Genomic DNA, 26,638 nt, shown 5'->3' on the forward strand with positions numbered 1-26,638 from the left:
AATGCCCCAAAAATTTTGCAAAACCTGCAAAAAAAAATCCACTTTAATTAAACTTGTGGAGGGAACCACATAATAAATGTAAATATTTCCTTTAATCATTGTCTCAAAGTATGTTCTATGTTGTTGTCTCCTTCTGAATATTTCTCTATTGGTTTTTAGGTTTCTGTCCTCTTTGTACATCAGTGGGATTCCCTCTGCTGGAAAAAAATAATGTCTCCTTCAACCCATTGAAGGAAAGGGGTGAGCACCTTTCTCATGGCCAATATTTTATCTTATTTAGAAAGCAGTGTGCCCTGGAAGCAAATACCATTATGTATTTTGGTGAAAAGTGAAGCCAGTTGTAGATGCTTTTCATGTGTCGAACAGGCTTGCTGTTTTGATTTTTGTTTCTTTTTAATTTTGTATGTGAATATAAGGGTCTATGTTACAGAGCAAGTGCCAGGACTAAAGTTAAATAAGAATGAACAACTCGCCATTCTGAATCTGCCAATCGTCCATTTCTCTCTGAAAGACTTCAAAAGAACGTGTGTAGGGGAAAATTAGAAGGAGCGACTACTTGTTAACAAGTCTGTTGGGTAGTTTCTTCACAACCCTAAGACAGTTAGTGGTTAGTTTATACCCCGAAGCATAACTATTTATATCTCTTACAAACATCTGTTGTAGCTTGTATATGTTAAATATGATATTACTGAACTCCAACAGCTTACTTGCACCTTATGTTAACATTACTGGGTGGTCCCTTTGCTTTTAATTACGAAGGAGTAAGTAGAGCAAGTGAAGAGTGATGTGTGTTAAGTGATCATTTTGTGTACATGTTTCAGCTCATCTTTAATCTCTTCTCTTAGATACTCCCTAATTTGCACAAAGTCTCCACATTTCTAATTACAATTGCTCTTCTTAATTTAGTTTCCTTTCTACTCTATGTTTTACCTTCATACTTATTTTTATTAAAGGCTTGAATTTTTTTTTCTTTCGCTTTGTTTTGCAGAACACAATGATTGTTTTATGAATTCCCTTTTGCCACAGATATCAATGGAGTTTCTGATTGCAGTTCACGCATCAGCTTCCAGTTTACATGACCTTAAACATTTCCTTGGGTTTTCCTCATGCTTTGTTTTCAAAATAAATAGCATGAGGGTTAATTCTGTTCTGCATGAAGCAGACTGGCTGACTCTCTCAGCCTCGGGTTTATTTTTTTTTTTATTTATAACTCTTTGAATATAACACAAATGTACAGTTTTCCTTCTTCTATGATTTAACAAAGAATAACTGTTTTTTTTAGAGCTAAGTTGTCCAGAAGTCATGTGTTCTTAGGCCCACTTCAGATACCTTAGGCCATATAGTATTTGGTGTAGCTGTGCTGGTAAAAGATGGTCCTGCTGTGAGTTGATAATCGCCACACATGAGCCAGAAATTACCACACTAATAGGTCAGCCAAGAGCAGGGGTTGTATGAGTGCACAGCAATGTGCTTCAGAAAAAGTCAGCTGGTTTACATCATAGCCACCTTTAACAGCGGGTTGAACGAGCCTAGCTGACTTTATGTAAAAAGGATCAGAAATCATTCACGTGTTCTGTGGGCTCAGTGGTAGAGCTGTGGAAGTAATTAGCTCTGGCAGGGTGGCAGTGATGAACATCTGGGAGCGACACCAGCTCTGTCTAGCATCATTGTTTGCAGAATGAACATCTGCTTAGGCTGTGTATCTGCTAAGTAGAACTGGATGCTGTATCCTAAATTAGGTTATAAAAGCTGAATGTGTAAATACCTTTTTGGTTATTTTTCTTAAAGTTTAACATAGTTTGTCTCAACCACTACTGGGTAATGAGAAGATGTTTCTCTTTAGTGAACCAAAGTAATTCCTCAGTAATTGCCTCAATTTAAGTATGTGATTAGCTCAATTTGTTCTTCTTGATTTGCAGTAGTTGTCTTCACTAAATCTCATCAGTTGCTATCTTGCCTAATAGCTTAATCTTCTTCTAATGTAATTATAAGTCAGAGGGGAAGCTGTTATGGGAAATAAAGAATATACCCATGTAGAATTCTTTCCAGCCATTCCCCTAGGAGACAATAAGGCAAAAGTCCTTCTTGATGAAATAATCTATGGATCTAGCTCAAAGCTGTGCACCTCTTTTTTTCCTTCGTATGGCCTGAGGGATTTCCAGATGTGGAATGTCTCTTCCTTATGGAAATCTGGAAGGAAGGGTTGGTCCAGCTTGTCTGATTCTCCAGAAATTCTTGCCATGTCCTGTTTTCTTCACCAGTTTACAAGGGTTATCTTTGTTGCTTCCCTCTCCATGTTGTTCTTTGTGTCACTAATATGATCTCACATCCTTACTTAGCTCTAAGACAATCTTCCTCCTCTATGACTGTTTTACCTTTTCTTATCTCCTCCTTTCTGACTAAGAACTTGATCTTTGTCCTACAGCCAGCCAATTTCTCTAACAGCATTTTGTGAGGCACTTCTTCAGCTTCTAAAACAATCACTGAATAGTGTTTGCTCTTTCTTTGTTGATCTGTTCAACTATCCTGCTTTTATTTTGAGGGTCATACATCCTAGTGGAATGCAATGGTGAAGGAAAGATTTAAAAATAGTTGAAAAATTTGTAGTTATTGAACACATTACAAAGAAAAAAGGTATTGTTTCAGATCTTAAACTGGTGAAAATTCTCATACTTTGATACTGACATAAGTGGAAGAGAGCAGAAAACCTGGAATTAATACCTGGATGTAATCTTTCTCAAGACCTGAGCTCTGTCTTCTTTTTTTAATATGAGTATTTTTTCATAGTAGCTAAACATTAGGACTCCTATGTGTCAAGGAAAATTGAGTTCTATGGTAATATTTAATGGTAATACCTTAATGAATTATGTGGTTTCAGTTGTAATGGCTGCTAATCTGACAAGAAAATGAAATGTAAATTAGTAATTTGATGGATAAATGATCTGGTGGTGATGCTATGCTAAATGGTTTGTTTTTTTTTTAAAATTACTGAATGTCCAACTTTAAAAAAATGTTTAACTCATCTGGACATGGACTCCAGCTAATCCTTAGAGAGAATAACATACATAAATTTATTTCTGTTGTAAATCTTATTAAAATTAATATTTCCCAAGTTATCAAATGTCTGTGAAAATGAGACTTCTGAATTCATAGGTTGCTTTTCAAACTATATAATCACATAGGCCCAGTTGCTTAAAAGTTGTTAGATATTGTTCCATTCTTTGTTGAGCCTTAAATAATTTGGATGGTAGATTGCTGATGTCAGAAGTGATTTGAGACTTCAGTTTGCACAAGTAATTTCAGGCCCTGACTTGAGGATGTGAGATTTGTACTCATAAGTAAATAGGGTATTCCTTAACACTTCTTATATTTGGTTCATTGGTTGTAGACTATTGTTATTTCAGTTACAGTAATGCTCAATGTGGTGTTAGGTTTTTCAAAACACAGGAACGTCCGTCTTTGCCTGTTTGTAGATTTTTATGTATTCCCTTAGAATAAGTTAGTTAAGTAGTGCAGAAATAAAAAGTTCACTTGAAGTTTGTGAATGTAAAAGAACCTCAGCCTCTTAATAAAAATCTATGTTAAAATATGAAATGATACAGTGAACTTTTCGGTGATTAAATGTGTTGCATTTTCCAACTTGTATGTTTTTTGTTTGTTTGAGAAATGCACATAGCTATCATTGTAAATAAACTCACTGATTTTGGGGGTGGAGGTGTGCATAAATCTTTTTTCATCTTTTAGAACTGGATTCTAAGTGGTCACTTTTGTAACTGACTTTTTTCTTTTTTTAAAGAATATTTGTTCATACTTATGATGATTTGACATAATTAACATTTTATTAACCATGATGGCAACACAGACATTAAGTATAGACAACTATCAAGATGGACAACAGGTAGGTGTGGTGTTTTTTTTTCTCTATGAACTAAATACCGCTAGCAAGAGAAAAAAGGTAGTGACTTTTTCCTTAATGCCTGCTTTGGCATTGTTTAAGTGTCTGTTCTGGTTTGTAAAACAAAATCTTTAAAGTGATAAGCTGCTATTTTTTAATACTTGAATAATTATTGAAGGCTTAGTTAATCTTTTCATGACTTTGCTTAACTTCTGGAAGAATGGTTCGATAAGGGGTTTTCTTCTGAATCTGTGCTAGATGATTTGTGGGCTCTAACATTCCTGTTTTTAGGAAAGTCAAATGGGCATCCGTAATATTTTGTGTATATGATACTTCAGTGTTCTTATGTGTCTGCAGATAGATGACATTTACGCAATGCAGTCATAGACTTGTTGGTCTTGTTCAAGTGAAGGATAAATTTAGTTATCTAGAGTTACTACTGCTCTGACTACGTTTAAATTGATGTAATTATGTTGCAGGCTGCAAACTGGTAAAATACTTGAATTCATTTTAATGAGGTTATTGATTAGAACTGCTAATAAGAAAGCTGGTCAGTAGGCTTCCAGTTTCTTCTTTCTGTTAAAAAGCAGCTAGAATAATGAAACATACTCACATATGTCTGGTCACGATGCAGTTTTTTGTACAACAGGCTATATATTGCAACAATTTGAATTGCTAAATTACAATACTGTTAAATGGACACAAATCATGCCAGTGGCCTGTGCTCTGAAGACCTATTTTTACATTACTATGTGTCAGCCCTAAGCGGTAAATGTAAGTTCTTCTGTCAGCAGATGGCAATAGTGGTGAACAGTCAGAAGAAAACCAGCAACTTTTTCCATCTCTTATGTTTATCTGAATGCAGCCTGGGGTTATTAATTTTTTTTTTTTGGTGATGATTGCTTCTTTTATTGCAATTCTAATTTCTCTTGTTCCTGTCACCTACCTTACTACTTTTACTTTATTCCTCCAGGAAATACTTGCCATCCTGTGACACATCAGTGAAAGTAGTACATGTTTTTGTAAAGAATGTATTTGGAGAGAGCATTTTCTTTCTATTTGTTTTGTATTTTAAGCTCTCAGTGACCAAGATAGGCGAGTAATTTGGATGCCTGCTGCTTTTGTAGTTTGGACATGGCCCATAGAAAATAGCTTGCAGTTTTAAGAGAGCTGTTTCCTCCTCCTAGTGTAAGAGAGCCCTAACTGAACATACTCTCTCCCTTCAGACTCTGCAGATGTATGGCTCAACATCTATAATCACTTGTTTGAGTCATCCCCTTTTATTTTGCTCCTCCTTGTCATTAGCCAAGAAATTAATCCATTAATTGCACCTTTTCCTGCAAGCATTCTGGCTAAAAATCATCTTTGCTTGCTGATGAAGCTTTCTGCAATGCAGGCTGCTCTGTTGGGTAGGATATGCTGGCATTTTCTCAGGTTCTGACTTTGCTAGGAGATGGCTTGGCCCTGACGGGTAGTAAAAGCACAAACCTTTTGGTTCTCCCAGACTTCTTGTTGAGAATAGTATAAATTCCTTGTGCTTATGTTGTGTGGAAATAGATTAAATTCTGTCAGTCAGGTTCTCTAGTAGTCTCTGGAGGCCAGCTCTCCTCTCAGAGAGTTCTTGTGAGTGATGTGATATGTACATCTCATGGGAAAAGAGGGCAAGGGATTGCATTCTGTACACTTCCTTTCTGCAGGTGTCAATTCTGGCTGCCTGATGCTATCTGGAACAGTGTCTGTCCTCTACTCAAGATAAAACTTGTTAAGGTTAAAGTAGAAAAAAAAGATTGCAGTGATTTCTTGGTTTTGTACAGATGTTCCTAGTGTTCAAAGGGGAGAAAACCAAGGAGTTTGGGTTGAGCAGTGGAAACTATGACTTTCAGAGGTCAGGTTCCTTTAAGACATTTTACTCTGAAAGAAACTTAGCTGGAGGTGATGGGAAAAACACTTTCAACACCTCCAAAGCACTCAGAAGCATTACCAGCCACCTAGTGCAATTTAGGTGCTCGGTGGTAGCTGTGGTTCTATGTTGTTTTTCCAGCAGTGGCAGATTGTGTAACTATGTGTTAAATGGATTTGTAGAAGCAGTTAACTGTTCTTTTCTCCAGGAGCTTGATATTCCTAAAATAATTTGTTACTACAGTAAGTGAATTTGAGTGGTAAAGGTCAGGCAGGGGAGGTTATGCTCCTGATTATTGAAAGATTGGAGGGACACAGAATATTTACGTTGTTTGTAAGAAAATGTGTGTTTTAATGGACAAGAAAAACTCTTTTCTTCAGTATCTTGATATAATGTACAGTAAGAAATAAGAAAGAAAACTTAAGAGTAGAAACTTTCCTTTTTGTTGTTTTCATCCTGAAGGCTTTTTATGTAGACATCCCCATAAATCTTTTTGAGCAAAAAATTTCCTATTTTTTGCTAGCCTATTCCAAAAATAGCCACTTCAGAAACAAAATGCTTTAACAATTTACTAGTATCTGTCATTCAGAACACGGCTTTAAAATGGGAAACTTGAAGTGGCCTTTACGCTACCCATCAAAAAGTGTTAAGGATTAAAAGAGGGGTTTTGTTACTGCTATGGCTTTTTGTGTAACTGCCAAGTCATACCAACCTTCTGGCAATTTAGTAGCCTTGTGCATTGCTATTTCCTTAGAAAAGAGTACACTTATTTTACGTCAAGCATACAGATTTTCTTATAACTTACTCTTTTTCTACAGATGCAAGTAGTAACAGAGTTAAAAACTGAACAAGATCCCAACTGCTCTGAAACTGATGCCGAAGGGGTGAGTCCTGCGCCTGTAGAATCTCAAACTCCAATGGATGCAGACAAGCAGGCCATTTACAGGTAGTAATGGACTCGTGTTCTGTCTTTTGAAGGGTAAAGAATAGAGGAATTTTTTTTATTTATTTATTTAATAGTAAGTAGCTTAAAATCAAATGATCTCTTGGATAACTGTCTCAATAGTTTGCAGGGAAAGAGTGAGATCAAATTACTTCACTGTCAGTTGTCAGCCAAGAAAAAAAACCTTCCCTTTAATGTGGGATTCTTCAATTTTAGTATAATTTTAAAGCGTATTCTAAAGGTGGCTGCCTTTAAAGCACAAGTGAAATTTAGTAAGCTACTCAGACTGTTGAACTATGGTCACTATTTGTTAAACTGTAGTTTTTATCTTTAATGTAAAAATTTATTTTTTTTTTAGCTAAGTCGATTTTTACTCCCTTTTCTTTAGGAATAACAATCTACTGCCCAGTAATTAGCTCAAACAGGATTAAAGGTTGATGTATAGACACACTAATTTGAGATTTTCAAGTGTTAAATGCTGTGCTAAGCAGTATGCCCGGTTTTGATGAGGTTAAGTGTTCTTTGACTGTAAGTGCTTTATAAAGACAGAATTATTACCAGTTTGCAGTTAAAAAAAAAAACTACCAAAAAAAAAAACAAACCAACAAACCTGAAGCAGGCTTGTACTAATAAAATCGTCGTCTGCTCTGAGCATGATTTCACAGGAGGCCTCTGAGTACAGCCTGGATACTATTCTCAGTTCTGTAAAGTTATTTGTGATGTATAAATAAGGCCCACATTGAAGAAGAAATTAATTTTGTCAGACTTTAAATCTGCATTCATCCTATTTGTAAATCCTAATCCTAATTTCTAATGCACTGTATTAATGTATCTCTTGCCACTCAATTACAGTGAATAAAATAGTATGTCATAGCTTTTTTAGGTTGTGATTGTTCTCTTTATTTAAATATATATATTCTACTGCTTTACATGCCTCTAGCGTGTGTGGTAAATCAAAAAGAAAAAAATACTAAATTTACCAGCATGTTTCTCTATAGCCAGTGGTGTTATATGCAGTCTCTTCCAAAACTTGTCTTTGTTTCTTGCATGAGTGATGGTTACATGAGCTAGATGTCTTATTTTTCACTGGTGTACATATAAGATAAAATACTTCCTCATGTATTTTAACTTCTATTCTAGGCACCCACTATTTCCCTTGTTAGCACTATTATTTGAAAAATGTGAACAATCTACACAAGGCTCAGAAGGTACAACTTCTGCTAGTTTTGATGTAGATATTGAAAATTTTGTAAGGAAGCAGGAGAAAGAAGGAAAACCCTTTTTCTGTGAAGATCCAGAAACTGATAATTTGGTAAGTATCAGCTGTTTCATTTATTTCTGAAACAATCATCGCATTTGCCTCTTCTTCCTAATTTCTCAAGTGGTGCTTATAGTTTCACTTCACATTTTTCTTCTACAAGTGATTCTTCTTTATTTTAATGCTGAGAAACGCTTTTTTTTAAACTACTTCTGACCCCTTTCTTCCATCTTGTAAACCTACATTGGACCTTCACAGTTGTTTCCCATTCTAAACTGGCTGAGATCAGTGTGTTGGAGACAAATGGAAACATATGTTTGCCATAGCCAGGTTGACTCAGCAAATCAATTTTGGAGTGTCAAGACATATATTCAAGACATGGCATTCAAGGATCTCCTCCTCCAAGCTCAGGAGAGGTGCATCCCAAAAAAGAAGTCAGACAAAATAGCCAACAGGCCTGTGTGGATGAACAAGGAACTGCTGCACAAGCTCAGGACCAAAAAGGAGGCCTTACTGGGTGGAAGCAGGGACGGGTAGAATGGGCAGAATATAAAGAAACTGTCTGAGTGGCCAGGAACCAGATCAGGCAAGCAAAAGCCCAGGCAGAACTAAATCTAACCAGGGACATCAAAGACAATAAGAAAAACTTCTATAGATATGTCAGGGATAAAGGCAAGACTAGGGAAGTTGTGGGCCCTCTCCGGAAGGAAACGTGAGACCTGGCCTCCCAGTATATGGATAAGGCTGAGCTGCTGAACAACTTTTTTGCCTCAGTCTTCACCGGCAAGGGCTGTAACCACACTGCCCAAGTCATGGAAGGCAAAAACAAGGGCTCTGGGAATGAAGAACTGCCCACAGTAGGAGAAGATCAGGTTCGAGACCTCTTAAGGAACCTGAAGGTGCATAAGTCCATGGGACCTGATGAAATCCACCCATGGGTTCTGAGGGAGCTGGCAGACGAAGTTGCTAAGACACTTTCCATCATATTTGAGAAATCGTGGCAATCTGGCGAAGTTCCCGCTGACTGGAAAAAGGGGAACATAACCCCGATATTCAAAAAAGGAAAAAAAGAAGACCCAGGGAACTATAGGCCAGTCAGCCTCACCTCTGTGCCTGGCAAGATCATGGAGCAGATCCTCCTGGAATCTCTGCTAAGGCACATGGAAAATAAGGAGGTGATTGGTGACAGCCAGCATGGCTTCACCAAGGGCAAATCGTGCCTGACAAATTTGGTGGCCTTTTACAATACTGCCACAGGCTTGGTGGACAAGGGCAGAGCAACAGACGTCATCTACCTGGACTTATGCAAAGCGTTTGACACTGTCCCGCATGACATCCTGGTCTCAAAATTGGAAAAACATGGATTTGGTGGATGGACCGCTCGGTGGATAAGGAACTGGCTGAATGGCTGCACTCACAGGGTTGTGGTCAATGGTTCAATGTCCAATTGGCGGCCAGTGACGAGGGGAGTTCCTCAGGGGTCGGTACTGGGACTAGTGCTGTTCAACATCTTTGTCGGAGACATGGACAGTGGGATAGAGTGCACCCTCTGCAAGTTTGCCGACGACACCAAGCTCCGTGGCACGGTCAACACGCTGGAGGGAAGGGATGCCATCCAGAGGGACCTGGACAGGCTTGAGAGGTGGGCTCGTGCAAATCGCATGAAGTTCAGCCAGGCCAAGTGCAGGGTCCTGCACCTGGGATGTGGCAATCCCAGGCACAAATACAGGTTCGGTGGAGAATGGCTGGAGAGCAGCCCTGAGGAGAAGGACTTGGGGCTGTTGGTGGATGAGAAGGTCAACATGAACCGGCAGTGTGCACTGGCAGCCCAGAAAGCCAACCACATCCTGGGCTGCATCAAGAGAAGTGTGGCCAGCAGGTCGCGGGAGGTGATTCTACCCCTCTACTCTGCGCTCGTGAGACCCCACCTGGAATACTGTGTCCAGCTTTGGAGTCCAACACAGGAAGTTGGGTCTGTTGGAACGGGTCCAGCGGAGGGCCACGAAGATGATCAGAGGGATGGAGCACCTCCCCTATGAAGATAGGCTGAGAGAGCTAGGGTTGTTCAGCCTGGAGAAGAGAAGGCTCCAGGGAGACCTCATAGCAGCCTTCCAATATCTGCAGGGAGCCTGCAGGAGAGCCAGAGAGGGACTCTTTGTCAGGAGATGTAGTGACAGGACAAGGGGTAATGGTTTTAAATTGGAAGAGGGGAGATTTAGATTAGATATTAGGAGGAAAATATTTCCTGTGAGGGTGGTGAGGCACTGGAACAGGTTGCCCAGGGAAGTTGTGGATGCCCCATCCCTGGAAGTGTTCAAGGCCAGGCTGGATGGGGCTTTGAGCAACCTGCTCTAGTGGAGGTGTCCCTGCCCATGGCAGGGGGGTTGGAACCAGATGATCGTTAAGGTCCCTTCCAACTGTAACCATTCTATGATTCTATGATATTTATCAAAAACATGTAATCAATGTAAGTTTTTTCCAGGTGCTATTTTTTTTTTAAAATCAGGGTTTGTCCAGTTAATGTGGGAGAAGAGCTGTTATAAGATGAACTTAGAAACTCTAACATATACAAATATTTTCCTTCATGTCATTGTCTCCTTTAGGCTTTCTGAAAGTCTTTCCCGTGATGAAGCTGTGACTTCCCCAGTCCCTTAATCTCCCTCTCAAATCATATCTCTGGAGAACACCTCTGTTGGCATTCTAGTTTCTAAATTGTCTGTGTCTGTTTGTCTCTTTAGAGTGATGTTGAAACTAGATTTTATCATATTCAAGAGTGTTAGAATTATAGGAGTCAATTGTTTCATTTTTGAAAACCTGTTCCTCTAAGGTGACTGTGTAATAACACAAGTCTTCATCCTCGACGCAACCTCATAGGAGAAGAGGGTACCTAAAATATTGATGTTCTCAAACAAAATTAAATTGATGGGAGATTGTAAACAACAGAAATAGCAATGGTTTAAAATTGATACGTAGAAAGATTTATGTGGGCAAATAATATTCTGTGTGGGAGGCTAAGGTAAGGTACCTGGAGAAAACTCTTCAATAAAACGAAGACTTCAGCAAGAAATAAATCTGAGATGCTGTTCAGGATTGGCAGGAGTGTTGCAGTGAACAGCATGTTAGGAGGGGCACACATTGTTACAAAAAAGGGGTCAATTTTGGCTGCTTTTGCAAACAGCCTAAATAGACATTTCGCATAACTTGATTTCTTTCCAAGCACTTTATGACTAATATTTAGTGTACTTAAGTTCTGGGAAGATAGTATTTAAATAGTGTCATGGAAAATAAAGCTACAAGAGTCTCTATGTATAATTAGACCAGTGTGAGAGTAAAGAAGGCAGAAGACAGTACGTTTTAGAGCGAGGAAAGATTTTACATCTCTAGCTAAAGAGACATAGAAAGTTACCTTCTTAGCTTCTAGTTCTATCCTTTTAATTGTAGGTTACAGTGCCCAGGTTTGAAATACCTTAATATATTGCATCATTGATCTTGGTCTATGTAAGTATACAGTCACCTTAGATTAAATCTTCTTCAAGGTTGGATCAAGTTCACTTTGTGCTAATCCACCTGCAAGAGTCCCTTCAAGAGGTTCTCTTATAGCTTTGGCTGAGGAGCTCTTTGTCTTACAAAAGCTTTAATTTTCTGTTTGGAAACATTTTGGGGCTCAGATGAGGTTTTGGTTTTAAAAGGTGACCAAAAACAATGCCTTTCAGAATGATGGGAAAGCAGCTAGAGGAAGACACATAATATGATACATAATGATACTCTTAGTGTAAATATTCTCAGTTTATAAATGAAGAACTGGTATTGTCCACTTTGACTACAGTTACAACTAGAACAGAACTGAACCCCCAAAATTTCAGTTTAATATCTTAATCCTTAGAACTTTGTGAGCAAATTTTGATGCAGCTCACCTGAGAATATTTATTTGTACAGACAGTGACTCAGTTTTCTAAGGAAATAAAAGCATTGACTTAACTACTAAAACAGTGCCATGAATAAACCCTGTAGCAGAATGACTGTTGTCACTGTAGGAATTAAAAATACAAAAGAAGGAAAAATAAAGGTAAGGGGAAAGAAACGATAATTTTTCTCCTTTAGTTACTGCCCTAGTGCCTTAGTGTGAGCAGCAGTGGTGCAAATTTGGGGGTGGGGGAGGGGGGAGTGCATTATTGAGGGAGAAGGAGATAAATACTTTAGAGCTGTTAGTTTCTGAGGAAGACTAAATTCAGGCTAAAAAGTGCAGTTTACCACATAGGCTAATTTGCACATGTACAAAATCTCCTGGGACCTGTGGTTGTTAAAGAATTAATTGCACACAGAATTCTTCAAATAACATACCAGTTTCAGGATCTTGTGGTTTGACCCACGTATCTTGAAAGTTGACTATCAGGAACACTTATAATTTTGGAATTACTTCTTTATCTCTTTCACTCTGTAATATGGGGTTTCGTTAGTGCTAGTGACCCCTCTGGAGTGCTTCTTGCACATCAGCTGTGAATTTGAAGACACAAAATTTTCCATGGCTCACTCTCCAAAGACTTTTTTGAATGTACTCGCCTCCAATACTTTACTCAAAAATGAGAGAGTTCTGTTCTGCATAAAGCAGGTCTGCTGACTTGCTAAGCCTCAGGTTATTTTCTTCATTTGTAACTCTCTGAATTCAACACAAATATACTGTTTTCCCTTATTTCTCTTATTTCAGTTTCTTTTCAGAAGCACATCTGAAGTCTCATAGTTGGAATGTAGTAGTTCTGGCTTAGTGGATGAGGAAAGAGCAATGGATATGTTTTATCTTGACTTTAGTAAGGCTTTTGACATTGTCTCCTATAATGTTCTCATAGACAAACTGATAAAATATGGATTAGATAAATGAGCAGTGCGATAGACTGAAAACTGGGTGAACTGCTGGGCTCGAAGGATTTCGGTCAGCAGCATGAAGTCCAGTTGAAGGCTGGTCATTAGTGTTGTACTCCAGGGATTGATGCTGAAACCAATACTGTTTAACATCTTTCATGACCTGGCTGATAGGACAGAGTGTACCCTCCACAAGCTTGCAGCTGTTGCAAAACTGGGAGGAGTGGCTGATGAACAGATGGCTGTGCCATTGTTCAGAGGTATTTTGTTGCTTTTGGAGAAATAGGCAGACAGGAATCTCAAGGGGTTCAACAAAGGTTCAGACAAGTCCTGTACCTGGAGAGGAATAACCCCATGCATCAGTACACTCTGGTGGCCAACCAACTGGAAAGCAGCTTTGTGGAAAAAGACCTGACAGTCCTGGTGGACACCAAACCAAGTATGAGACAGCAGTGCATCTTTGCAGCAAAGAAATTCAACATACTGGGGCTGTATTAGGAGGATCGTTGTCAGCAGGTCAAGGGATGTGATCCTTTCCCTCTACTTGGTACTGGTAGGATACATCTGGAATGCTGGGTACGGTTCTGGGCTCCCCACTACTAGGCATAGGCATACTGATGTGAGTCCAGCAAACAACCAAAAAGATAATTAGGAGACTAGAGAATTTCTCGTATGAAGAGAGGCTCAGTGAGCTGGGACTGTTCAGTCTATAGCAGTGAAGGTTTGGGGGGATATTGTCAATGTATCTAAATACCTAATGGGAGATAAAGAAGACAAGACTCTCTGACTTTACTCAGTGGTGCCCAGTGAAAGGGCAAGAAGAAATGGACATAAATTGAAACACGGGAATTTCCATTAAAACATAAGAAAAAACATTTTTACTGTAAGGGTGATTGAATACTGGAGCAGGTTGCCCAGAGAGATTGTGGGGTCTCCACCCTTGCAGATAGTCAAAACCCAACTGGATGTGGCCCTAAGCAACCTGCCCCAGTTGACCTTGCTTTGAGCAGGAGGGTTGGATTAAACAATCTCCAGAGGTCCCTTCCAACCTCAACTATTCTGTGGTTTCTGTGAGCCTTCAAAAATAGGTTTCCCAGAGATCCTGCATGCCTTAGCCTGCTTCATGTGCTTCTGGCTGTACACAAACATTCTGTCAGATATAGCTTGCTTTGGTTGTACATGGGTCTGCTGTGTTCAATTAGTCCGTCCTGCTGATTGACCTGTTTGTGATTTTAGTGGTGACAAAGTCTCTTGGTTTATGTGGTGCTCACCTTTGTTGATGGGCTGCACAAATCCGGCTGATTTTGCTTAAGGTGGATGAGGAAGTATTTATTTGTCTTGTATTCTGTGGCTGCTGAGGTCAGTACTATCTTAAATGGGAACCACATTGCAAAATCCAAAATCTTTGGCATTGAGCTCCTGTTCTGCAGTCATATTGTTAGCTATGACTTTCCATTACTAGATACCAAATGAAATCTGAGTGCAACTTGTCCTCTGTCCTGAAGGCCGAGCACTGAACAGCTGACATTCTGACAGGCTGTTCATTTTGTAAGGGGCAATGAGCAGGAGAGTTTCTGTATTTTCAGCTTGAAATACTGGTGCTTGCAGAGAGAAGGCTGTAGCTTCTCAGTTTTCTCTGCCTTGTGTCACGTAAATGTATACATTCTTATCTAGATTTAAAATCTCTTTTTAGTAGAGAGGGATTCTGATATTGTGCACTTTTGTTATGTATTCTGTTCTTGCTGCCTTCCTTTTTAACTCCGATGTTAAATCAACTGTTCACTCAAAAGGAGAAGCTAGTTAAAGACTGCTAATTGGAACGAGCCAGAAGGGTGGAGCAAGTAGGCCAGACAACGGCTTGCTTTCCACCTGTACTCTTATCTGACCCCAGCAGAATCAAACAAATACAGTGAAAATGCTTGCATGGTAGCAATCATTCAACTCAGAGCCAGAGCTAAACTGAGATGAATTGAATGTTATAGTACTATAAAGAGCCAAATTCAGGTCCTATCTGAAAAGAGTCACAGGCCTGCTTATAGTAAGGAAATTGGTCACTAATTCAGCTGTTTCAGGTTTTTTCCTTTTACTTCTTTTGGAAGTGGCATGAAGAACTCAACTACACAGTTTTTGTGACAATGCTTAAACTAATGGCACCAAAACAGCAGAATATCATTTCAGGCTAATTGACTAGATTACAGAAGTTGTGAAGGGTCACAGATACTGATTGCCAGAATTGTAGGAGGCCCTACAATGTTTCACATTACACACTCACTTGAAATGCCTTGAGTATTCCAAAGGAAAGGTTTGGTTTTAATCCAGAGGACCACAGAATGTTAATCTGGATGGACCAGGCATTAGATCAGTTTGACTAGAAAGGAAGTTCATTAAGAACACTGTAAGATTGTTCTAACTTGAGTAGCTCTTAATAAGCTATGATCTAGATTACCTTGCTACTTTGGTATTATGGTTCCCATTCTAAATCAGCTGGTCTTTTCCTGCATTAGTAGTATAAGGGATTTCTGCATTGGGAAATGCAGGTAGCATCCACCTGATACTTAATGTTAAGGATATCCATGTATTGCTAAGCCTGGCCTGTAAACCAAATTTCAGTCCTTTTTTATTATCTAGATGGAAGGATTCTGGTTTTTTGTAGTTAACCACTCCAGCATTGTCAGTTGGTGATCTTGAAGCATCATACCAAAGGGTTACGGTCAACACAGAGGTGGTGTTAATAGCCTTTTGCAGTGTCTTTCGCAAGTCTGACTTTATCAGACACATGGTCAAAATAGGGTATTTGCAGTGAAATGGATGAGAACATTTCTATAAATATTGATGGGTTCTGGATCGGCCCAGAACTTTGGTATTAGGCTTCAGCATGTTTAGAAGAGCGAATTTCTCAGAAGAGATTGTAAGAATTTGGAAAGAGATGGAAAAAATGGTACTTTCTTGTGGAAGGTTTTTTTTCCCTTAAAAGAATTTTTGAGGTACTCCATGAAATGACCGGATTAAGCATATTTTTAGTTTGATTTACTGGTATGTTCCTATTCTTTTTTCATATGTGCATTCATGTAATAGTCAGCAATGGTTTGTGTTCAAAACCTTCAGCACTAAAAAACCCACAAAACTGTGTTATGGCTTCCCTGAAGCGTGAAGTTTCAGTTATTGTCTTTTTGTTTCAGAGGTGTGTAAGATGTCTCTCTTTCTCCCAAGGAAGAGTGTGTCACAGGAAAACGCAAAGATCTGTTTAACGAAAACGGAGATGTTTCAGTGCTAGCTCCTGTACAGATTTTATCAGCTTGCTCTGAGATGTAAGAAGTTTTGACATTCTAGGTATGTCTTTGGTTTCAAGACAGAATCATCTTCCAGTCAGAAGAGGTGGTTGGTTTTGGACTGAAATTCTTCCAGGAGCTCTAGTCCATCCCTAATAAATACACGAAGAAAGTGGCTTTTCTGTGGTAGTTAGGTGTTTGCTCTTCAAGAACTCTTGGCCACAAACAGAACTTTGAAACTTTTCCCTTCAAATTCACTGACTCTGACCAAAGAGGTTAGACTGTTAAGGGGGGTAAAAGCAAAAGGTACAAGTTCATGATTTTTTGCAGTAAATATTTAGCTCTTATATGCCTAACACGGCATATTATTGGAGCCAGAATTATCCTCTGTCTTGGAATAAGACATTCCAAGGTTTCTTCTACAGGCTTCTCCTGGCTTTCAACAATTTTATTCTCTTTTCTGATTCTTGGTCACTTATGCTGTCCATGTTTCCATTGATCTTCCCTGAACTTGATCCAAGTGCTGATTAGCTGCAAGAAGTGCTGCAGACCTCCCCTCTTCAAATCCTAATTCCTGTGGGAAGGAAGTGGAAGCTGAAGGTTCTGCTTATGTTCTACTTACTAAATTGGTAGTGTACTTTCTTTCCTAGAGCTTTAACTTCCTCCATATCTTTTTGGATTGTTACTTTGCATCCACTATAGTCCTTTTATCAAGCAACAGTACCAGAAGAGGTGGGTTTGCTGTTAAGAACCAGATCTTGATGGTCTGTATTGCTAACTAGAGGTTCCCAGGTGCACATGCTTCTTTCTGGAAGCGTGCTCAGCTGTATCCCCATAGCATGGAGTATCATCTGTTGGAGGTCCTTACCCTTTGCCTCTTAGCCTTTGACATCTGTCTCATTTTCACAGATAAAACAGATCTTGGAGTGAAGCAAATTCTCTTTGTTCTCCACAAGTATTCTTTTGTGGTTAGAACTTATATGGACAGGTTTGTCCATGTCTAAGAACTTGTTCAGCTTGAGGGTTTGCAGATAATTTTTAGAGCTTTCAGATGTCTCAAGACATTCAGTAATTAACATTTCTTTGTTGCTTAATAGTAAGCTAGCCACTGCAGAAACGTCATGTTGTCCCAGAATGGTTCCTGTCTCTTGTATAGCTTCTGTTCAGAGTAAACTCTTGCCATGTGTGGGTGGCTTTTTTAATTTCCCCATATACATAGAACCATAGGATAATAAAAGTAGGATTACAAGTTCAAGAGGTCTGTAGTCCAACCTCCTGCATGAAGTAGGGTCAGCTGTGATGTCAGAGCAGGTTACATACGGCTTTATCAAGTCTAGAAACAATACAAAACAAGGGGTGTTAAATATACTCTCACTTTTGTATTTGAACAGGACACTGGCTTTTTTGAGGACCCCCGAGTTTTTTGTTTCATTTGGGGTAAGGATTTTTGGTTCAGTACCCTCTTCTCAAAGACTATCCTATTGAATTTTTAGTTGTGTCAGGAAAAGTTGTAGTGGTGGTGAAGCCAGCTGATGTCATTTGCATAGTCTTGACTGAACTAGCCATGCTTTTGCATTTCTGAAAAGTTTTCTTGCTATTGTAATGTGCAAAACTGTCTCAAAAAACTCTAGTCATACCTTTCCTAGCTATGTCTTGTAGCTGAGGTCTCAAAATAGAGGAAATGAAAACAAAATACCCCCTCTCCCAGAGTTTGTGTTCTTCCTCTGAAGACCTAAATCGCCCCAGAAATGTTTGATCAGGAAAGTAGGTGAGCTCTGAATATACATACTTTAATTGTTTTTTTGCAAATGAGAGATCATTGGAGTGAGATTACTTGTCAGTATATGGACATTCTTTCATATATGTTATCCATATATATTTGCTATATGTTTATGTTGTGTGCCCTGAAATCCATAAAAAATGGTGGGTATGAGCTGGGGATTATGACTAAAGTAGTGCATAGTGTATTCTATGCCCTTTGCAATGTGTGCTTGAGGCACTGAAAAGACAGGATGCAGGCACAGTCTAAAGCATTTTTAGGGCTAAAGATGTCTCCAGAGTTAATATATGATATATTTATATGTGAATATGATCTGGATAGCAAGAAGTGGAAGTTTTTCAATAATCTTTCTTTCTTTGTTTAATAGTTTACCGTTATCTTTATTTACAGTAGTTTCAATAATATACACATCTCATGGTTACTTCTGCCTTTGTGCATTTCTCTGTAATGATGCTCCAGGTTTATTTCTACAGCTGAAAAGGCTGAATCAATTGGGTTATAAAAATTCATTGTTCTGTGGCATATTCTACTCAGTAGCACTAAATAACAAAAACATGGTAGTTGAAGATTCTAAGGTGTGCCTTTTATGAACGTAGGAATGAAATATTACTACTGCTTGTATCTGTCTAGAAACATTTCTTTGTATTACCTTTGTTCAATGTGGGTGATTTTTATTAGTAGTTCTTGATTTTTATTTTTTTTTTTTTAGTTTCAAGGAAGAAGTGAACTTCTGCGAGCAAATTTAAGCTTGGTCCACCCAGTCTGCAAGAGAGCAGGAACAATATGGCCACAATTAGTGTAGTTGTAAATGAGTAAATAAGTCCTGGTGACAGGCATGGCATATTTACAAAGTTTTGTTTGCCTTCCTAACCACAGTAGCACAACTTCCTGGAAGAGTAGTGTGACTGTGTGTGGCTCTGCAAAAACCTGGATAGTGTTACTAGTTCTTGATTTATGGTTGATTTTGGCTTTTAATTCAATTTTTACTTACTTTAAGTATCAACCATCAATTTGAAACTAAATCTAAGCTGAAGAAAGGACTTTTATTTTGCCTCCAAACAAATGCTGATTAAATAAGTAATATAAATATGGGTAATGGTTTAAGAAAAAAAAACACTCCTGACTGAGCAAAACTAATCACTAATACAGTCAAATATTATGTGCCCAAAGGCGTATTTTTGTTACCTCATTTTAGCTGAATGCTTAAGGCATTCATTAATATATATGTTCTGTGTTGGTCTGCCACACATCAAGAACTCTGTAGTTTAAGCTTTTTTGTCTCTGAAACTCTTTGGCTATTGTAGTATTACAGATTCTAATTCTGAAAGGAGCAGAGTATATTTAAACATAGATGACCTTTATTTTGTGTTAAACTATGGAAATTTAACTAGATTTTTAACTTGGTTGTATTTAAAGGTACTTAAAGACAGTTTAAACAACCACCAGTGCTAAGGGTGGTTTTAGGAGATTGCTGGCTTACATACCTCAGCGCTGGGCCATTGCACTTACTCTTTCAAAAGCTTTTGGTGTCATAGGTTATAAGAGTTACCAGATTTTAATTTGGATCAACTGCCTCAAGTCTCAGCTCAGATTTTTCTGCAGCTGTGCTTTTAAAGATACATGCTTGGGTTTTATTCTTTTTAGCCCTGAGAGGGTATAAGATTTCCTTTTTTGTTACAATTTCTTTTTTTTTTTTTTTTTTTCCCCTCTTCTTTATTTAAACATACAGTTGTCTACACTGGGTGAGTGTCATACAACTGGAATACCTTCTACTGAAAAAATAGGGAAAAGACCTGTCACAATGAAAGCTAAAGCTGTCATGGTGGAGAGGAGAGTACACAAAGAAGTTTGCCTGCCTTGATCTCCTTCAGGTGCTTTGAACAAAGGCAACTTCCGCTTCCAGTTGGCTTCTTTAGTTAAAAGTAATAAGTGGATTACTTAGTAAGCTATCATTTCTGGTCATTGGATTCAGTGCTCTGGCCAAGTAAATGACCCTTCATATAGGACAAATTTTTCCAAATAATGCTAAAATCAAGCTGTGCACTATGTTTCAAAATTATAATCAATTCAGTTTCGTAAAATGGAAGGATATTTTTCTTGGAGATCTAGCATAGCAAGTAAATGTTGGGGATGGCATGCTAAATAAAAAATAAAGTAATTACGCTTGCCAATGTGTTATGTACATACTTGAATGTCCTGGATTTCCTACTGCTTCATAAAAATTTAGGCCATCTGGATTTGGTTTTAGCTTTTGATCTGCTGCCCGTGACCCTTACAATCACCCAAGCTATTTTTATGCAGTATGTAGTACCATTAGCTGTCCAAGCTTATGGGTCTTTTTCTTGCGGTAAGTTTAAGTATTCTCACATCACAAATGTATCTTCTCTACTTCAATTTTTATTTAAACATGGATTTGTTACTGGGTTTAGTGCTCTGTATTTAATGGTTTATATTTCAGAAATGGTCTCCTCACCTGAAAGGGCTTACAAGATTTTGCTTGAGAGTTTTTAATCTTTGTCTTACAATTGCAGAGGAACTTCAAAGCTCTCGGACTGAAGAGCTGTTTGATTACTTTAAGCCTTGTTGAACAATGTGACAAGCTTTGGGACCTCTTTATTGTAATTCTATAGAAAAATAAAAGCTATTGTGTTTTTGTTATAGGCGAGATGGCAAGCTGTTTCCTGTTCCTTTTGCCTTCCCTACCAATCTGTGGGACAAATTTATGCTAAGTCACAGAAGGGGCTTCTCAGTGTATCTCAAATTCATCTGTATGCTTTTGGTTTTCTTGGGTCAGCGTGTAAAGTGGAACTGAACCTGATATTTCTGATATGTAGCTCAAGAGGACTGTTGCTTACTAAGCATGGTCCAACCATGCCTTCCAAATAATACATGTGGATAGGATTACTTCACTTTAGATCTTGTGTGGTGTATGACCCAGGGTTGTATGATGGGGATAAAGATCACATGGACATGCAGGCTCATTCTGTGCTCCATGTACACCTTAACTGTGCTCTGTCTTCCGAATGTGTCACATGTGACAGACCACGATTATGTTGTTGTGTTTTGTTTCCCCTGTATGGTAGTTTACTTATTCAGTAGAAGGGTATAGGTTTTGTATGTAAACATGTTCCTTTCACATTTCAGGAGCATAATGGTCAGAGCTAGAGAACTTCAGTCAGCTCTTAGCAATTAGTAACTCTGCTTTAATTGGATGGGGTTTGTTACTGGAAAGTAGTCTTTACTTAAATTGCACATTAAATATTTTTTAAATTAACTGTTATTTTGTTTCTTTTTTCTTTTTTTCCAATTCTCTCCCTAGATGGTAAAAGCAATCCAAGTTCTACGTATCCATCTGCTTGAGCTAGAAAAGGTTAATGAACTCTGCAAGGATTTCTGTAGTCGTTACATTGCCTGCCTGAAGACAAAAATGAATAGTGAAACTCTATTAAGTGGAGAGCCTGGAAGTCCTTACTCACCTGTGCAATCTCAGGTATGTTTCAAATACAATTAAGTGTGGTTTTGCTTATATTCCCTTAGGAAGTTATAATTACACTTCTATTGCTATTAGTTTGCAAACAGAATTTCTGCAGTTTCTTTGACTTTCTCAAAATCAGTTATTAAGAGTAGAAAGAGCTGTATTTTTTTTCTGCATATTGGTGTGACACTGCCTGATGGACAAATGTCTTGAAATGTGCCAGAACATAGAGTCACTTTTCTTGTCTGTCTTCCCTCAATTCAGCAAATGGAGATATTCAGAGTAGCCAGGGTTTGCTGTTTTGTGGAGGGAGGCTAGGAAACTGAATAAAAGGAGAAGAAAAAAGTCCCTTATTAAGGAGGTCTCCTTAGTCTAGTCTACTTCATTAAAATACTGAGATGGCTAATACTTTTTATACACAATTTGTATTCCAGAACAAATAGAAAATGTCTGATGGATTATAGTTGCACCATTTGAGATGTATATCATTGCATGTCCCCAAGGGTGACTGTGTAGTTATAAACAGTGCCCATTTCTATACAAGTGAACCTCAGTTTATATGTTGTTGACATTACCTAAATGCAATAACCAATTGCATTTTTTGTAATAAACTGACAACAGTTAATTAACAACAGTTAGTATGTTATGGTTGATGCTTCTGCTGTTAAGTACTGGAGAGTGAGTCCTGCAATCCAAGTACATAGTAGATAGCTAACCTTAGAGGATGGCCCGTCTCTGACTTAGTGATGTGTTTGAAGCTATGTATTCTGAAAAGCCTCAATGACTTTTGAACTTTGCTGTCTGGACTCCTTACTTAGGTTTTGGTGTCTGGACGTGTGGAAAGGAGAGTCTAAAATCAGACAAAAAGAACTGTTAAAAGATGGGGGTTTTGTATGTCTGTTACAGCTCTTCTGTAGAGACAGTGGGGACTGAATTTTGCATTTGGTAACAACAGAGATTATTCATGCGTATTAAGGAGCGTGTAAGAGTTCATGTGGTCAGGGTTGAGTAAGAACTATCCTGAGCAGAATAAAACATACTGGGCATTTTGAATACTTAATACATTAATTTGAAATTGAAGGAATTAAGGTTATAACTAAAACTCTAAAGCTTTGATGCTTGTAATAAGAGCATCAAGGGTCCATTTCATCTGTCCTTTTTCTTCTGTGCCTTTAGAAACGATTTCTCTTAGTATTTGTGTACCTAGAATCTTTTCTCTCCTGAAATTTCTCAAGATTTTTATATCTCTTCTAACAGTGGCTTTCATGAGGGTTTTCAAAGGTAATAGTTGCTGATAATGAGAAAGTTAATGTGGGTAATGATGAATGTCTAATGAAGTCTCTTTGAAGTTAATCTTGTGATTAAACTCCAAATGTATTTTTAGAGCCAAAATTGCACAAGCATGCTTTATCTCCTTTAAAAAAAAAAAAAACTTTTTAAAAATGCAAGCAACTAATTGTTTTATTTTTCTAGCAAATTCCAAGTGCCATTGCAGGCACACTCAGTCCCCAAGGGATTATGGTGCCAGCATCAGCATTGCAGCAGGGAAATGTAACTATGGCAACAGTAGCAGGTATGACACACTAAAGAAAAACTGGCACCTTACTTATTCTTCATTCTGGTTTATGTTATAATTGTTACAAAAAATACACAAATACTTTTAAAAATATGTTTTAACACTAATACCTGAAGAGCTGTTATAATACAGTCGAGTGCCTCACTGGTTTCTGAATGTTTATTTAATTTATATATGTACCAAGTATGCATATGTGAGTGGAGGTTACTTATATATAACATTAAGAGATCTTTCTGTGCAATGCTGCTTTTGTTAAAAAACATTTCAGAGACTGGGGTGTTTTACACTTTCTTCTTTTTTTTTCTCCCTTCAAAAAAATAGTTCTGTTTGACAAAAAGATGCATTACCTAAAATATTCCACTTTTTAGCTGTCTCATGATCTATGGAGTTTGGAAACACACCTCCAAGTCTGTGAAATCCTTGATGTCCAAGTTGTTCTGCTATTGTATGGAGATGACAGTGGAAGTGAAATGTTTTATCTTGCTTCTAAGCAAGATTTTAAAACAAACAAACAGAAAAAAATGCCTTGACTCAAATGCAACAAAGCAATGCGGTCTGCCTCTATAGCGTATACTTACAAAGACATTATCCTGAGACACAGTATGTGCTTTGTGGCTTTGGTGCCCAGGACCCCCTATGCATTCACCAAGATTCTACCACCTTAGTTGACCCGAACATCTAGGTGTCACCCAGCTGACTGCCCTAACTAGTTGACATACATGGGTGTGGTTCTGGTGTGGTGACCCTTGTTGGCTGAAAAATTAGCTCAGTTAAAACAAAACAATGAACTGTTTTATAGTCTGATAGTCATGGCATTTTCCTTTGAAAATAGATTTAGAATGCCTAAAATGCAGGGAAACATAATTGAATTTAGTACAGATTTTTGTGGATGGAAAAAATTTTAGTGTAGCAAAGAGCATATCTTACACGCTTACTAGAAAAAAATAGTTGATATATTATCAAAATATATTATTTGCAGTGCTGATGTGTTTGTGTTTAAAAAGAATAATATTTGAAGTGCTTTTACTTACCTGTAATCTGTGTTGCTGTTTTGTTTTAAGGGGGCACAGTGTATCAGCCAGTCACTGTGGTCACTCCACAAGGTCAAGTGGTGACACAAGCATTGTCGCCTGGGACTATTCGGATCCAGAACTCTCAGGTTTGTTTCATGGGGTTCACAAGATAGTATTCTGAGTTCAAATAAATCTCAGTCATTTTAAGAATTTTGGTTTAAATTTGACAGAGTCAGAATGAGCTCTGTGTACACACACATAGTAACAAATGTAAAATTAATGCAAGCACTGTTATAGGAATTACAAGTTGCATAACATGGCATAAGGTCCTAGACAGATCTCCGCTGCCTTGACAGGTCATTATAGTTCCTACCTGTAAAATGTCTTTTCTTAGCGATGACGGAAAAGAATAGGTACACGAATTTTTTTTTAAAAGAACAAAACCAACACCCCCCCCCCCCCAAAAAACCAACCAAAAAAAACCCCACAAAAACCCAACACCATCCCTGCCCCAAAAAAGTCACCCCGAAACCCAGCAAACAAAAACAAACCCACCAAACCAAAAACCCCTTCTGAATTAAATAGACACTTTTTTAATGATTAAAACTTTTCTAATTGTTGAACTCGGTTTATGGCTGGATAGATTTACTGTATTGCATTATGGTGGCCACACTGCTGTTGTCAGAAATTTGACTTTTTATCATGATGGCAACCACTAGTACTGTGAAACTATGTATTTCAGAATTTGTATATGTTGAGAAACATTTTGCCATAAAACCTTTAAAATACTCAGTTGAGACTATGGGAGACCCTCACATTGGGCTCATTATATCACACCCTAAAAGATCACAGAATCACAGAATCTTCTTGGTTGGAAGGGACCTTTGAGATCATAGAGTCCAACCACAAAAAAACAAACAAATAAAAAAAAAAACAAACCAAACAAACAAAAAAAAAAAACAACAAAAAAACCCCCCACACCACACCCACCCACAAACAGACACAAACCAACAATCTCGGGCAGTGGAGCATGCCCTGAAGTGCCATGTCTACACGTTTCTTAAATACCTCCAGGGATGGCGACTCCACCACCTCTCTGGGCAGGCTGTTCCAGTGCCTGATCACTCTCTCAGTAAAGTAATTCTTCCTGATATCTAATCTAAACCTCCCCTGCCGCAACTTCATACCATTTCCTCTGGTCCTGCCATTATTCCCTTGGGAGAAGAGGCCAACACCCACCTCTCTACACCCTCCTTTCAGGTAGTTGTAGAGGGCAATGAGGTCCCTATCTAAATGAGATATTAAACAAGACTGGCCCCAAAACTGAGCCCTGAGGGACACCACTGGTGACTGGCCGCCAACTGGATTTCACCCCATTAATCACAACTCTCTGGGCACGGCCATCCAGGCAGTTTTTTACTCGGTCAAGAGTACACTTGTCTATGGCATGATTCGCCATCTTCTCCAGGAGAACACTGTGGGGGCGGTGTCAAAGGCCTTACCAAAGTCCAGGTAGACAACGACCACAGCCTTCCCCGCATCAAGAAGGCAGGTCACATGGTCATAGAAAGAGATCAAGTTGGTTAAGCAGGACCTCCCTTTCATAAACCCATGCTGGCTGGCCCTGAGCCCTTGGCTGCCCTGTACTTGCCGTGAGAGCTCACTCAAGATGATCCTCTCCATGATCTTTCCCGGTACCGAGGTCAGGCTGACAGGCCTATAGTTTCCCGGATCCTCCTTCTGGCCCTTCTTGTAGATGGGCATAACGTTGGCCACCCTCCAGTCATCTGGTACCTCTCTTGTTGACCAGGATTGTTGATAGATAATGGAAAGAGGCTCGGTGAGCTCACCCGCCAGCTCCCTGAGTACCCTTGGGTGAATCCCATCTGGCCCCATGGACTTATGCGTGTCCAGGTGCATAAGCAAATCATTAACTACTTCCTCCTGGATTATGGGGGGGTTGTTTTGCTCTCCATTCCAGCCCAGGAGGCTGAACACCCTGGGATAAGATAAGAACTAGCACTCTTTTTGGGAGGGGTTCTTAAAGAGTTGGATCTGGAGAGCTCAAAGAAACAACTAAGGAAAAGGAAACATAAAAACTAGACCGTCTTCAGTTATGGAAAACTTTGCTAGCTTTCTCTTGAAGCAGAAAGTGGTTAAGTCAAATATTCCAGGAATACGGAGTCAATTAAAAATGTGAATGAGGAGCTACCATCTCCACAGCATAAAATCTGTTTGTAATCACTGACTCGCTGTCTTTTCTTTTTCCTTCTTCTGACCTTCCAACTGAAAAAGTATGCTTATTCTTATCTTCTTTTTATTGGTAGTAAAATGTATGTATTTGCCCATATTCTTCCCTAGAGTGCATGCAGTTCTGTCCTCAGATACCTTTCTGAAAGAAATATGTAAAATTACTCTCCTAGACTGAAATGTTTTTGAAGAAAAATGCTTTTTATGGCTCTGATGGAAAAAAAATTAAAAAAAAAAAAAAGGACTTGACCTTCTCTATCTGTGGCTACTCTTGATGTTAGCAGGAATCTCCCAGATCCACCTATACATAGGTTTGGACCTGTATTCCTTGTCACCCATGGGAAATCCTTCTTCAGATTCTTCTTTTTCAGTGTTTAAGAATGCTGTGGAGATAGGGAAAAAATACTTGGGGAGAGCTATTG

General features: G+C 38.6%; 1 protein-coding gene across 2 annotated transcripts in view; it reads left to right on the forward strand.

Annotated features, from left to right (window-relative positions):
- Nucleotides 1-26,638, forward strand: part of PKNOX1 (PBX/knotted 1 homeobox 1) — a 43,891-nt gene that overhangs the window by 11,253 nt on the left and 6,000 nt on the right. Inside the window, exons 2-8 of one of the 2 annotated variants that reach the window (XM_074157577.1) lie at nucleotides 160-240; nucleotides 3,797-3,898; nucleotides 6,614-6,741; nucleotides 7,879-8,050; nucleotides 21,222-21,392; nucleotides 22,851-22,950; nucleotides 24,015-24,112. In XM_074157577.1, coding sequence (XP_074013678.1) covers nucleotides 3,848-3,898; nucleotides 6,614-6,741; nucleotides 7,879-8,050; nucleotides 21,222-21,392; nucleotides 22,851-22,950; nucleotides 24,015-24,112 — 720 coding nt within the window. In that variant the 5' untranslated portion in view covers nucleotides 160-240; nucleotides 3,797-3,847. The remainder of the gene's footprint in view (nucleotides 1-159; nucleotides 241-3,796; nucleotides 3,899-6,613; nucleotides 6,742-7,878; nucleotides 8,051-21,221; nucleotides 21,393-22,850; nucleotides 22,951-24,014; nucleotides 24,113-26,638) is intronic. The other variant, XM_074157650.1, reaches the window with a different exon arrangement.

This window comes from Numenius arquata, chromosome 1 (genome assembly GCF_964106895.1).
Source record: "Numenius arquata chromosome 1, bNumArq3.hap1.1, whole genome shotgun sequence".
Lineage (NCBI taxonomy): Eukaryota > Metazoa > Chordata > Aves > Charadriiformes > Scolopacidae > Numenius > Numenius arquata.